The 15,746-nt window shown below is 38.6% G+C and overlaps 1 protein-coding gene across 3 annotated transcripts in view; it reads left to right on the forward strand.

The window, feature by feature from the left end:
* The window catches only part of Pcdh19 (protocadherin 19), a 121,102-nt gene that overhangs the window by 53,692 nt on the left and 51,664 nt on the right, over positions 1-15,746 (forward strand). For all 3 annotated transcript variants that reach the window (XM_070040097.1, XM_070040094.1, XM_070040095.1), the window contains one exon: positions 5,879-5,937. In XM_070040097.1, coding sequence (XP_069896198.1) covers positions 5,879-5,937 — 59 coding nt within the window. The remainder of the gene's footprint in view (positions 1-5,878; positions 5,938-15,746) is intronic.

A 15,746-nucleotide genomic window follows, 5' to 3' on the forward strand; every position in this document is an offset into this window, starting at 1 on the left:
AAACAAATATGTGCATGTATCTTCAAGTAGTTTTGTGCTGGGTTGTATATGTGTATTTATCTAAATGGCTGACATATTGATTGTCCTTGGTGAGCTCCTTGAGGGCATAGGCTCTGTTTTTAAAATTCCTAGTATTTGGTGAATGTTTATTGATAGATGTATAAATTAATAAATTAGAAGGAATTGCTTTGTTTCTGAAGTCTAAGATTTTTTTTAGATCTTAAAGAGAAATGTTGAGAACATTTTTTAGTCTCATTTTAAAGATGGATAAGTTAAAGTTTCAAGATAGATAAGGCGAACCAGCTGTGGTGGTAAACATCTCTAATTCCAGCATTGAGGAGGCTGAGACAGAGAATCTCAAGTTCAAAGCCAGCTTGACCTATATAGCAGGACCCTAAATCAGAAACAAGAAAGGAGGGATAAAATGATTTATCCAAAATTATCTATGAGTCAGTGACAACTAGAGGGAGGGATTTCAGGTTTCTCTACTACAAATACATTATTCTCTGTAGTCAAACTATGTGTGTATGTATGTGAATACATGCAAATACATGTGTTTGTGTATTAGAATTATGGGTGAGAAATGTAGAGAAGACATGATTGACAACATGTAGGATCTTAGCCAGTTTTCTAATTCAGGGCAAATATGAGCTTTCTTGTGATGGGTAACTCTGGGGATGTGCCTTTTATTCCACCTTCACTAATTCCTACTTCAGCTGCTGCTGTCTAGATGGATGAGACTTTGAATATATATTCTAGCTGGAGGCATGTTGGCTTTATCTTTATATAGAATTTACAACTTTATTCAAATGTATTAGGCATAAGAAGTAGCAAAAAGTAATATGTCAGTTTGCTTCCGAAAACAAAAACAACACTATTGTGAGAAGAAGGTCATTTGAACATCTAAAACAACACTTTTGGAAAAAGTTATGGGTAATTTCATCATTGATCAATAGGTACATTAGTAATTGGAAGTTATCAGTTAAAAATAATAGCTACTTCAAAATAACTTGGCTGTGTATCTGATTTGATATTTTACTTTTGTTGTTCATATTGCTAAAATAGTTTAAGGGTTAAAAAATTATGTGGTACAGAAAATTGCAGCTATAATGCCTTTCAGATTGATGAGAGTTTTAAGTATAATTTCACAATTCATTTTCAAATGAATACTGTAAGGTCTGAGAAATCTTTGCTTTAATCCTACAATCTGCAGCATCCTGCCCCCACTTTTTCTTTTTTTAGCTTGGTGTGGTGATGTGAGGATTTGTGCCACTGGGCAGAGTCTAGTCCTGGATATCTGCATTTATTGGGCTTATTTCTCCTTAGGGTTGAAGTCTCTCCTGGTGATAAATGTGGTGCTGAGAAAGCTGCACTCACTCTCCCAGAGACTAGGGCACAAGTCAGTGAACTGTAAAAGTAATGCAAAATGACAATTAAACTAGGGCATTCTCTGGTACCTTGGGGGCCTGACAAAGTGGAAGCATTTGACTTCTGATGTGCCACACTTATTAACACAGAAACCTAATAACATTTCACCCACTCCAAAGTCTTACTGAAAACCTTAGCCATTGTAAGGGAGCTGAGAACAGAAAGCAATAAGAGAAGACTCCTAAACAGATAAATAATGCATGCAAAGAACAAAACCCAAAACACTGCACTAAAGTTCATGCATTGAAGACCATATAATTTCTCTCTTAGAACAATATCCCAGCTTTTGACTCCAAACTCATTTTCTAGACTATTTTTACAAATATAGTTATGTAATTTCCAAAACACAGTAGAGAAATGGAAGAGGAATTGCTTTTACTTATACTAACAGCACTGAGAAGTAACAGCACTGAGTTGCAAGTTGATTGAGATGTATATGTTGAAAATTAAAGATAAGTACCCCAAAGAACAAAATATGGGGATTATTGAAGGTATAGACAAAGTCTATGTGGTACAATGACATGTTCAGAAGCATATATACTTCTTTGTTGTATTTAAGAAGGGTATCTATGTGATACATTTAAGAAATAAGGCAGAATGCTTAGGGTTTTAAATTAAAGTTTTGGTTCTTAAAGGGGAAAGCCCTAAGCTATCTGGAAAACTGAACTGTCCAGAAATATTTCTTCTTTGAGGGTTTTAGACAAGTTAATGATTTTAGTAAACCTAGGCCAAGTCAGAATCTTGCTTCCAATTAATTTGTAGGAAAAACAAAATGGAACATAATTTCTAACTAGAGAAATGATTTGCAAGAATTATGCTAAGCTATAGAAGTGCAATGTTTATTTGACATCAAGAATAGAAATAAAAGTTTGTTTTAGTTTCATTTTCAGTGTCAAAATTAAGTTTTCCAGAAACAGATGTTGTTCATGTCTTTTTGCTGTGTTTCTGTGTTAAGCTGGTTTGTCTTATTAAAGACAAGACATTTCCTAGTGAAATTAATGTGACATTTAAAGAAAATTTCCTCTCTCGAATGTTTCATGTTATTTGCCATTTAGAATACTTAGAGATGGGATTGGAATAATGTCAAGCAAATTTTGATTAAATAAGGCTAACCATGAGCCAATACATTCATGAAAAAAAGAACTTTTACTTTTTTCCAGAAAAATGCATTTTTCTGTAGTTCTTTATCTTATATTAAGATGACTTCCATAGATAATATAGTAGAAAGTATCATTTTCTACAAATCTCGACTTAGAAAACACAGAACAGCAAGTTAAAAATCTATGACCAGTTCTCTGTTTATGACTTTATTCTTTTGCTCTGGAGATATGTAACAATTACATGAGAAACTTAAAAAAGAAAAAAAATTTAGTACCTGGGCCCAAGTCCATGTCAATTTTCTCAGAACTTCTTCAAGTAGATCCTGTCACCAGTACATTTTAAGAATGTCCCTGAGATGATTGTAATGTGCTGAGAACCACTTGCCTAAGACATGTTAACTGTTCATTAAGATAAGCTTGTTTACATTTTTATGGTGGTTTGAATGTCTCTCTTTTTTTTTGGTCGATCGTGGGGCTTGAACTCTGCGCTCTTCAGCTCAAGGCCAGCACTCTACCACTTGAGCCATAGTGCCACTTCCGGTTTTCCAGTAGTTTGTTGGAGATAAGAATCTCACGGACTTTCCTGCCCGAGCTGGCTTTGAACCGCGATCCTCAGCTCTCAGCCTCCTGAATAGCTAGGATTCAGGCTTGAGCCACCAGTGCCCGGCTGAATGTCTCTCTTTGCTTCACCCAAATTGAGAAAAATTTATTCTTTCAGTACACAAGAGTGAGTTTGAGTACTTGGCCCCAGTATGAGATGGAATACTTGATGCCAGAAAATATAAACCCAGAATATATTAAGCCATCACTGGCTAGTTAGCTCAGTGGTTTGAAATGTAGTATTGTTGCATAGGTGTATGATCACTGCAACCAAGCTGTTTCATAAAGAGACTTGAGACTAATTTTAAAGGCAAAAGACAATGTGTGGAGCAGCATAGTCATATTCACTCTGAGAAAGTTGGTTCTAGGGAACTGCCTCACTGACTGCTCCAATCAATTCCATTAGGGTGCAGTATGGAACACCAGTTTGTGATAGTTTGTGCTGAATTTGGGAGTGGACTATTTGCATTTGAAGTTCAGCACAAGAGCAAGCTTTTACAGTAAAGAGAAAGGAAGGCGATAAAGTTCAATGTTATTCCTAAAACCAGTAGAAGATCATGCCTGGTGCTAGGGATATCCAATTTATAAACCTTTGGGAGTGGGGGAATTGTTAAGGTCACCATAATCAAGCCCTCTAGGCCTGTCTCTTTTCTTAACTCATTATCTGGGAGTGGCTAACCTCATGGAGAGATACATTATTACACAAGGATCAAAAAGTGGGTAGTCATCAGAGTTCAAATTTGCATTTTTTTTTCTTTGTGGAAATGTGATTCTGGCAGCTGTGGAGGTCAGGTCTCCACAGAGCTCCCTATGTGATTCATAGTGCCCACAGGTTGGTTGCCCTCATATGCAAAGCTATGTCAAATTTTATACCTGAAAATTAGCTTTTCTTAACATGACAGCAGCTTGGGGAGTTGCTTGCACTTTTCCTACAAAGCCAATATCATCTAGCTCACTTTCTTCTCCTTTTTGACATGTCTACTTACCATCCTCCTTCAAAAATTATTTGGTAAGTTTTGAGTCTGTGATGGACATAAATGCCTTATTGTTTTATTACCCGAACCAGGTCAGATTCCTGCCCTACTTAGGATTTCAAATTCTACAAAAAGCAAGTAATAAGGATTCTCTAACTTAACCTGTGAACATGGATGAAATACTTTAGATTCCTGTTTCTATTGTCTGTATTCCACAGGGGAGAAAACTGAGGTACATAAAGGTTAAGAAATATACCATAGGGGGAAGAACATACAAAGGAAACAAGAAAATCACAGAGTACAGTAAAAACAACAACAACAAAGAAAGACCTTTTGTGTCCATATATTGGGGTTCATTTCACTTAGCATCATCTTATATGGCCATATGCACATAGATTTTGAGCTTTTCTGCTCATCTAATAAAATTATCCTAGACATATACTAATTATTGAAAATGAGGGAAACCAGGGGACCTATATTTCTTTGGGTCTGGCTTACTTTTTTAATTTTCTTTTTAATACTCTCTCCTTTCTTTATCTATCCACCTCCTGCTTTCTATCTACCCTAGGTGTTTAGGGTCCTTAACCTGACTGTTGGCTGTTTAGTGTCCGTGTCTTAGCTGGATTTGTTATTACCGGTCTCATTTTCTCCTCTATCAAACTGTGAACTCCTTGAAAGCAAGGAACTACATCTTAGAGCCTAGTGCAGTTAATGTCTGACAGGTAGTCATCTGAAAGGAATCTGCTGTTTTGTTCAAAAGACAACTATTGTGCTTTCTTCTCCAGGCACTTTCAGTTGAAATGATTGCAGAAGGCCCCTATGGAATTATGGGTATAGTGGAGGCTTGCTGGTAGAATGGCAGGAGAGTGGAGAGGATGTGTTTGGGAATTTTTCTTTTCATACAATGGTTTGAGAAGAGTTGTACTTCACTATTGGATGTAAGGTCTACTTTATTAGGACATTGACTTACTTCCACTTCTTTTAAGACTAACACACACTCTCACCTTTAATCCCCCCAGCCTCTGGGTGCTCATAAGCTGTTTTCCCATCTCTTTTATCTGGCAGGTATTCTGCATTTGTTTCTGTAATGCCATTGCTCCAGCAGTCTACTGTAACCAGATTAGACAGTGGTATTTTAATGATAGGAGCTGAGACAAGGGTTTGCTTGCAAACTTCATGTTTCACATGAAAGGCTTTGGCATCCCCTGTAGACTGCCCTTCACCCTGTTGTAGACATAATACTTGTTTGCCTTTATATCTGTGATAAAATGAAAGCTTTCCTGCATAACTAGTACTGAGAAAATGTCTTAAAACAAAGGGAAGTGCAGAGTTTAAGTCCACAGTAGGGGATTACCTTGCTAGGATTTCCTTATCTTTGGAATAAATACTTTAACATGTTAATTATCTATTACTAATAAGAATACCTTTGAACTCCAATCAATTTGATGGGCATAGAATAGTCTTCACTGGGGAATGGTGAAGCAATTAGTTTCTGTAAGTATTCTGAGTCATATTGTCTCCTCCATAAATGGCCACATGGTCAGAAGCCAGCCATATTCTAGGGAATGTTTGTGTCCAGTCCTCTCTGGTCTGCAGAGGTGAGGTGCTGCCTTCATAGAGCATCCAGGGAACCAAAGAAGACATTGCTCAGGCAACTGGTTTCCAATCCATTTATTGCTTCTTACCTAGATAAAATTTTTCTTTTAAGTAACATATTTGTATTGTTCTTTTGAATCATCCATATAACCTCTCTCATCTTTTTATTCCTCATTACAGACTGAAAACTATTCTTTTGACTCCAACTATGTGAATAGCCGAGCTCATTTAATCAAAAGGTATGTCATTTTACTTTCCTGTTTCTTTTTGTTTAATTTAAAAATTTTATTTTTGAGTTAATGTACATTTGTAATGTAATATTTCCACCTATGGACACGGTGTACTTTGAACAAATTTTCCTAATATATCTACCATGTTCACATTTTGCTTGCATATTTCTATGGCTGTTTAATTTAATATATAAAGAAAAGCAAATTTGAACTGCTTTTTGGATTTTAAGGAGAATGTTTATATGCTTATTACAGAATTTTAGGAAAATTCAAGAAAAGTATAAAAAGTAAGTAAATATAACTGATAATTCCATCACTTTTGACATATTTTTTTCCATAAAAATGGGGGATCTATTGGAGGTGTGGCTCAAGTGGTAGAAGAGAACTAGCCATGAACAAAAACCCAACTGAGACCTCCAAGCTTTGAGTTCAAGTCCTAGTAATAACATACACACAATGTTTATGTAAGTATTCACAAAAGCAATATAAATTTAGGATATATTAAGATGTGGCTTTGTTGAAAATTTAAAATTCAATATTACAAACAGCAATATATTATAAAATTTTCAAAATCATATTGACAGAAAAATTTTGGTTGCTACTCACATACTTTAAAAGCTCTCCCTCATCTGGAACTTCCAGGGAATTCAGAGATTGCTGTTATTTTTTTGCTACTTTGACATTTTAAGGATAATTTTAATGATAAACTATCCTTGTAGAGGAGAGTAAAATGAATTTTCCTGACCCAATACTTATTAAGATATTTGTAGTGTTTAGAAGAGAAATTTGAAGTAGAAATTTGTATCATCAGTTGCTCTTAATTTAGCTATCCATTGAGTTACAATTCATACAAGTACAGAGCTGAGCTCCCTACTAATAAAGAAGTTTCCACCCAGTTCTCCAAGCCTTAAAGTCATCCAATGGGAAAAGGACAGGGGTTTAGGAAGTCCTCTAAGAAAGAAGAACTGAGACAAGGAGAGAATTTTTGTGCACCCCTCTAAGCAAATCAAAGCAAAGCAAAACAAAACAGTGTTTGGCCATTCAGATGATCCACTTATTACTGTTTCATGTAAATAGCCTCTCGAATGATTCAGTGGTTATTCTGCAGTTAAAATTGAGCACTGAATATGTTTGTTAAAATAATAGAAATAAAATGAAGAGGCAAGCAGGGTATATTAGAAATGGGGTAGAGAAGACCTGAAAATTCGATTATTATTCTGGCTCTAAATCCATAAGTTTACATCACTAGAAGAGTAGAATTCTAGGGATAAACTACCTTGCTATAAAAAAACTTGAATTTGTATCTAATTTAATCTATGATCTGGCAGTAACTCTTAAAATAACTTTAGGTTTACTTGAATTGGTTTGGGAAAGCTTGTAACATTAAGTGATGATCATTAGTCAACTGAAAAAGACTATCCTTGTATATTACCAGTCATAACATACTTTGAAATTTTTCTGAGGTGTTGGGGACAAGCCATTTAGAATATTTTCTTGGCCTGAAGAATAAATCAAAAGGTACATAATTCAAAATTATATGACCATCTTGTTTTAAGAGGAAAGAAAAACTGTCTACATGCATTAATTAGAGTGGCTTTGTAGGAGAAATTGGCTTTGTTTTGTACTTCAGGATTACGATTTTCAAAGCTTCTTTTTAAACATACAGTAAAAATAGTGACTTGTTTTATCCTTTTGGGCTCTTTAAGCGAGCTTGTTCTAGGTACTTGGGAATTCTATGACCAGGTTACACTGATAACATGAGGCTATCTTTTTCATAGTTTGGTGGAAAGCTAATATTTCTGGGGACTCTCATAATTAGGTCAGCCCTGAATAGCCAATTTACAAGGCAGACTGATGAGAGAAAAAACTTATGTTCAAACATTTAGCAGCTTTGAGACTCATTGGGAAACTGATTTACACGAGCGCACGCGCGAGCGCGCACACACACACACACACAAAGTAATAAATACACACATGTGCACGTATGTGTGAGTGTGCGCACACGGACAGACAGATACATGATACAATATGAGTTTAATGGGCTCTTGATGGAAATGTTTTCTTTCTTTTTTGGGGGGGGGTCCGGTCGTGGGGCCTGAACTCTGGGCCTTGGCACTGTCCCTCAGCTCTTCAGCTCAAGGCTAGTGCTCTACCACTTGAGCCACAGCGCCACTTCCAGCTTTTTTCTTTTTGCTTATGTGGTGCTGAGGAATCGAACCCAGGGCCTCAGGCATGCAAGGCAAGCCCTCTACCACTGAGCCACCTTCCCAGCCCCGATGGAAATGTTTTCTGATACTACCTGAAATCAAAGTTTGTATGTTTTTCTTTAGCCAGGGACCATCCTAATTAAGGGAAACATCTGAAAGTTCAGGGACACCTCCATTTTTGCCAGTTTCTATTTATGGAATTTCAAGGGCTTTGACAAACCAGGAAGACCTTGGAATTTATGGAACAAATTGAGTTTAGACAAAGGATGATACCTGAAGAGACATGGGATACCTTGTAAGCTATATTTATCTCGGGAGTAATCATTATAAATATAAAATGTGAAGAAACTATTAAAAGAAAGTGCTGCGTAAAACTAGGGTGATAAAACCATGTAAAGTTTGTTAAAGTAGCTCACAGCTGTGTTTAAGAGGGGTTCATTCTGTGTGGTTTCTTGAAGATTCACTCCTAAACATGGAAAAATGCTTCTGTACAGAAACTTCTGAATCTGATTGCCAGTTTTAATTTTATTATCAAACTAATTTCAGCCCAACTTTGAGGGTGTGTTTCCTACCTCTTTTATTAACCTCTATTCAAGTTTTACTCTTCTAAGAGCATATCTTGGACTTTCACTTTTGACTTTTTTGGCTAGACTGTTTAAACACAGTTGTCTTTCACTAGTTGAATAACAGCAGTCACTTACTACCTCTAGTTCTTTCCTGTTTTAATCAGGGAAAGTATCTGACACTCAAACTAGAATGACACAAAGAAAGCTTGTTCATAATGGGATTGTTTATAAATATTTCCCATGGACACTACTTATTTGGTACTAGAACTAGCAGAGGAGTTGGAAATAGTTGTGAAATGATAAGGAGGAAAGTATGGAGGGAACACTGACTTCACAGTGCTAACAATTTCTGGAGGTGAAGGATGCTGTCATTATTAAGTGGACCTTGTAGAGGAGGAGAGGAGAAAATCAATATCCTAACATCGGTCTTCTCTCATGATCTTATTTCCTGCTATTGTCCTTTTTGGGCTAATCCCAATGGAAAGCTAAAGGGAAAAGGGGTTTTCATAGGCATAAATCAAGGGTGACATAGGTGAACAATGTATCTGGAAGGGAAAAATGAAAATAAATGGCACATTCTCTATAATTTTCTGCAGTGAGGAATCTAGCATTATATCTCGGTAGTTTTAATTTTTCCATAACATCACCTGTGATCTGGAGGTAAGCCCAAGGAGAGGAGTTCTGTCGCTACCGCCTCGACCACCAAGGAAGACGCAACACCGAACTCTTCTCTCTGCAGTTTATTCAGGACCTTTTAGTAATCTTCTGACCCCAACCAACCCCGGGGAGAATTCCCCACAGCCTTAAGTACCTGCTGGGTAGCCAACCCTGATAAGCTACGTGGGAACCACCAATAGGTTCAGGTGCGTGGAAGCAAGCCAGATTCTTTGCCTTAGCCATATAAGGAGTTGTTTACCACAGAGAGCACTTGCCATCGGGAAGGCGGAGGGTGGAAGCTGGAGCCATCTTCCAGGTGCGGCTGCATGCAGCTCTCTACAGTTCCCCCTTTTTTGTTTAAAGAACACAGATGAGAACAGAGGTCTGATCCCTGTTGTGCAATGCAAGGACTGCATACAAGCTTTCTCCCAGAGGGCGCCTTCTCTAGGGATGACTCAGCCTGTCCATTGATTTGTTTTTCACAAGGACGGGAAAAGGCGAATCGAACCCGTGTGCAATCAAACATGCTCTCCTCGAGGGCAAAACTCATGCCTCTCGACTGCAGTACTTTGGCTTTGCAATCTGTGTTCATTGTTTTAGGGTGGCAAGCCACGCTTGGGGGGACTGACCTGCTCCAATGGCTGTAAAGGCTTGGATAATCATGGCTGCACTGCGACGCTGAGAACCTTAATTTGGCAAATGCACCACAGACATACCAAGGAGGCTAACACCAGGAGGCCTGTCAGGGCTCCCAAACCCTCCCATTCCTTAAGATGATTCATAGCAGTGGAGATCCATGAAGATAACCCCTCTGCCAATCCGGCATCCACTCGGGTTGAGTTCACCATGACGATGGCAACCCTGAGCTGTTCCATCAGGCTGTCGAACTCCCCAGTTCAATTACCTAAAAGATAACTAGACAACTGTTTAGACAAATTTGCAGCGTTTTTTGAATAGGTTTTTTCCTGGGCCTGAACTCTGGGCCTGGGCGCTGTCCCTCAGCTCTTCAGCTCAAGGCAAGCACTCTACCACCTGAGCTACAGCGCCACTTCCAGCTTTTTTCTTTTTGCTTATGTGGTGCTGGGGAATTGAACCCAGGGCCTCAGGCATGCAAAGCAAATGCTCCACCACTGAGCCACCTTCCCAGCCCCATTCTTCTGGGTTAATTGCACCACAGCAGCAGCTAATCCAGCATTAGTTAGTGGTCCGCCCAGCTCTCTGCAAACTTTCATCCATGCTTCTAGTCCCCTATTCTTATATGGGGTTATGGCGGCTGTGCATTCCTTAGTGCACTGCTCGTAAACAAGCTGTTTAATTAATGGAATGGCTGCGTCTGGGTCACCAAAAATTCTGCCAGCAGCCTTGACCATACGAGCAACAAAGTCCGAAAACGGCTCCGTAGAGCCCTGCAGGATTTTGGTGAGATTGCCACTCACCTCGACATTATTTGGTAAGGCCTTCCATGCCTTTATGCCAATTTTATTGATTTGTTCATAAACTTGAACCGGGTAGCCTATCTGCTGATTGGCGAATCTCCCCTGTCCAAGCAGCATATCTCTGTCCCAAGCTGGGTTTCCCGCAGCCTGATTGGCCGCAGCCTCTTCACTAGCAAATTCAATCAAAAAGGCCTTCCAATCTAAATACTGACCGGGGCTCAAACAAGCTCATGCGAGCCCACTCCAATCACCAGGTGTCATGCAGTGTCTGTTTAGGGCCTCCACCTGGGCTACAGTAAAGGAGGCCGTGATTCTGTATGTCCGCACAGACTCAGCTAAAGATTTTATCACCTTAAAATCTAAGGGTTCATGATACCACTGTCCCTGTGGATCCTGAAATATTGGACAAGCTAGATGTAACTCGGTTCTGACCACTTTCCACACGTCTGGGCTGAAAGAACAGCCGGGGCTGCCACTTCCGGGGTCCTCCGCATAGAGCGGAGGGGCCGAAGGTGTGGCGAGGTGCACGGAGAGCGTGCATTCATCTTTATCTGGGTCCTCTCTCTCCTTCCCTTTCCTCCTCTTTCTTATCTTTGTTTTTTCTATTTGTTCTATGAGTGATTGTAGTTCCTCTAAGTCTGTAGACTCAGAGGTCTCTAGTTCGGCAAAATCGGGGTATAACCCCCCCTGGTCTCCTCCTTTTCGCTGTCTGCCCTTTCCAATCTTTCTTCCTGCAGCATTTCTAGGGCAGCCTGACCATTCTCTACCGCCTCACTGCAAAGCTGGTCCTTGAGACAGCCTCTTATCAGTTTCCATATTGGTCTCACTCTGCTCTTAAGCGTTCCTTGTTCAGAGGCAAAATCTAGGTCCCTCCCTAGTTTCTCCCAAGAGGCCACCATGAGGCTTCGGGAGACAGCGAACCACGGGGCATCGATGTCACATTCATTCCAAAATCTCTCTAAAGTACTCTTTTTTATTTTTAACTTTTTTGAGTGCAGTAGCTCATTGAGAGCCAAAAAAATTGGGTGCGAAGAAGAAGCGCCCATGTTTTAAACATTTAAAGCTGGTAAACAAACTTTTACTTTCACTTTTGGCTACTCTATTGACTAGCCCCGGGTTCTCGCTCTCTCTTTATCTACAGAGAAGAGCAAAAATCACCCCGCTCTTGTCGCAGATTCCCCCTTTTACCTGGGGACTTACCCCCGCTCTTGTCGCGGATTCCCCCTTTTACCTGGGAACTTACCGGTGCACCACCCTGACCGCAGAGAGTTCTGAGTCCTCGTTGGGGTTATGGCTGAGTCCCCGTACGGGCCACCACGTGTCGCTACCGCCTCGACCACCAAGGAAGACGCAACACCGAACTCTTCTCTCTGCAGTTTATTCAGGACCTTTTAGTAATCTTCTGACCCCAACCAACCCCGGGGAGAATTCCCCACAGCCTTAAGTACCTGCTGGGTAGCCAACCCTGATAAGCTACGTGGGAACCACCAATAGGTTCAGGTGCGTGGAAGCAAGCCAGATTCTTTGCCTTAGCCATATAAGGAGTTGTTTACCACAGAGAGCACTCGCCATCGGGAAGGCGGAGGGCGGAGCCATCTTCCAGGTGCGGCTGCATGCAGCTCTCTACAGAGTTCCAGATTGACAAGCCAAGACAATATGAAATTCTCTCTGGATGTGTTTATTTCCTGCTTCACTTCCTTGCTTTCAAAAAGCCAGCAGTACGTTGCCCCTGCTGAAGTATTCTTTCCTCAAGTCTGCTCTCTAGGCTACTGTCTGGTTCTGTAGCGATTTTGATGCATTCTCAAGCAAGGCATGAAGCTGTAGCCAAAAAAGGAAATGAGTAAGGTGCTAACGGAATGTGGAAAGAAAAATGAGCACTAGCTCCTTACCATGAACAGTGCTTGTCTTTACTACTAAAATTGTCTTGGAGTTTTGTTGCATCAGGTATGGTACCTTGTATATAGTAAGTGCTTGCTACTTGTTTGTTGAAAGAACAGAGGAAAATGAATACTAAACTTTTCTTTAAGCCAGGAATTTCTGAGCTTTAATGTACATTGGAATAATCTGAGAGACTTAAAGGAAGTCTCTAGCTCAAATACTAGAGAGCCTCTAGTTTTTACCTGATTCCAAAATAAATTGTGGCACAAATAGTTCAAAAATACTCTAGAATCTTCCTTAGGTTCCTGAACAGTTTCAATACTCTTGACTTTCACTACCCTCTTAGTGTCAAATAGTGTTTCCTGAGTGTGTGGTGTCACAGATTAGGAAGAAATGACCTATTTTCTTTCATAGTCTTCTGTCTTTTGTAAAAAAGTTCTAATGTTTTAAAGGGTAAATACAGGTCACAATTTGTGTAATATTTCTATAGCAAACATTTTTGAGTAACTCTTGTGTACCCTGCTCTGGGTATTTTCAAATGAACCTATCTCTCAGTTTGCCACGAGAGCAGTAATAGAAACATTTGCAGTTACAATAGCATTGCAAGCAGGTACCCCTAATTTATTGCCCCACAAAAGTTGTTTTACAAGTCTTTCATCTCCCAAGAGGTGCACAGGTAATAAAGCAAGTGAAATAAGCATTTTTATGTCTGGCATAAATTGTTATTTGTTTGAGGCGAATAACCATTTGCCAGGTTGTTTTACAATTTGTGGCATCTTGCTCACTGGGTCTTAAACTGCCTTACACAAATTCAGTCATTAATCCACTAAATGTCCTTACAAGATCAGAGTAAGTGGTACATGGTTTGTCAAATGGGCAAACTGATCTCTAAATGAGTTAACTATCCCAAGGTTTGAGGTGATAATGGTATATACATTTTTCTTTTTTTCTGAGAATACTAACTTCTTGTGTCCACACTGTGTTGTTTCCTTAGTATCTAATCCTAAGTGATTTATTTCTGTTCTTTCTGTCACCACCCAAAAAAGACTCTGAGGTAGTTTATAACATTCAGATGGATGTAAAATGAATAATCAAAAATTTAAAAGGCAGATTTAAAACCAATTAAGAGAAGAGATAGAGATCCCTGGCATCCAGGGAGGTAACTCAGTGCAATTAAACATTACGTTTCCCTCAAAGCTTCTGAGAAGCCAAGACAAAATGAAAAGCACATTGGGTCACATAGTTCTCATTACTCAATAATAGAAGAATACATATTTGATAGGAAAACTATTCTTTCTGTTCCTGAATTTTAGGAGAAATAACATAATGGACAATGTTTGACTTGTTTACAGAAAATACAAAAACATTTTAAGTATAAAATTCTTATACAAATCAATCCTATAAGACTATGGCCATCTCATTTTATTTATTTATGTTTTTGCTCAAAATGCTTTACAGATTTTATTTTTAAATTTTAATTTATTTTTTGTAAAGTGATTTAAAAGGGGTTACAGTTACATAAGTAAGGTAATGATTACATTTCGTGTCAAAAATTGTTATACCTTCCTTAATTTTCTCCCACTTTCCTTCTCCCCCTCCCCGACTCCCCTTCCCTTCAAGTTATAAAGTTCATTTACAACATAGTGTCTTGTGAGTATGGCTGTTGTATTGGTTCACCATTTGTCTTTTTCTCAACATATTGTTATTCCCTTTTCCTTCCCCAAATCAAATAAATAAATAAATCAAATAAGACATAAGGTACCAAATAAAAAACAGTGACAACAGGGGTAAATGAAAGGAACAAAAAGAAAAAGAAAAAAATAACTTCACATAGTACATTAAAAAAAACAACAAAAAACCCTTTTGTTTCCATATTTTATTTCAGTTAGCATCATTTTATATGGTCATATGTACATAGCTATTGAGGTGTTGTGATCCTCTGCTAGGATGAGCCCAAATATAAACTAATTATTACAAATGAGGGAAACCATGGAGCCTATTTTTCTTTGGGTCTGTCTTACTCCACTTAATAGGATTTTTTCCAAATCTTTCCATTTCCTTATGAATGGGACAGTGTCATTCTTTCTGATGGAAGCACAGAATTCCATTGTGTATATATACCACATTTTCTTGATCCATTCATCTACTGAGGGGCATCTGGGTTGGTTCCAGATCTTAGCTATGGTAAATAATGCTGCAATGTACATAGCTGTGCTGGAAGCTTTGTAGCCTTGTTTGTTTGTGATCATTTGGGTAAATGCCCTGGATCATAGGGGAGCTCTATGTTTAGTCTTTTGAGGAATCTCCATATTGGTTTCCAGAATGGTTGAACCAGTTTACATTCCCACCTACAGTGTAGTAGCATTCCTTTTAGGCCATCTTATTTTAATTGTAGCTCAATGAAGGCATTACCATATAGAATAATGATATATTGAACAATAATCACTTATTTACCATGTATTTGTATCTGATAATTCATGTACAATGTCTTATTGAGTTCTCAAAGTGGGCATGTGAGATTTTAACAAATTCATTTTATAGATAAGAAAATTGGAGGAGGGCGGGGGGAGGATGGGAAGGGATGGGAAGGGGAAACAAAGGAGGAGGCTACAATGCTTGATAAGAAATGTACTCATCTTGCCCATGTAATGGCAACCCCTCTGTACAGTATTTTAACAATAAAAAAGAAAATTGAGATACAAAAATATTAGACATCAAGCCCCAGGTTATGGGTTATCATTTGTTCTAATGACTTCAGTGTTAGTACTATTTTTTTTTACTATAGTATACTATAGGAAAATAGTTTAAAGATCCTAGCACAGTTGTTCTCAACTAGGTGTGAGTTGGCAATGCTTTGCTGAAGATGTTTTCGGTTGTTACTTTGATGCTCAGAACAGACACAACCAAGTGTTATGTGGCCCAGAATATCAGTAATGCCCAAGTTAAAAAGCCTTACTCTAAGGGATGGCTAATCACCTTGCTTTTAGCCATTATGTATCTCAAACATGATTTGGAAACTGTTGTAATGCAGTTAATTCAGCATTGAATTTTCTGGTTTAAAGTGGCAGTTTTGT

The sequence above is a fragment of the Dipodomys merriami genome, unplaced genomic scaffold (assembly GCF_024711535.1).
Source record: "Dipodomys merriami isolate MVZ:Mamm:240054 unplaced genomic scaffold, mDipMer1.0.p SCAF_3, whole genome shotgun sequence".
Taxonomy (NCBI): Eukaryota; Metazoa; Chordata; class Mammalia; order Rodentia; family Heteromyidae; genus Dipodomys; species Dipodomys merriami.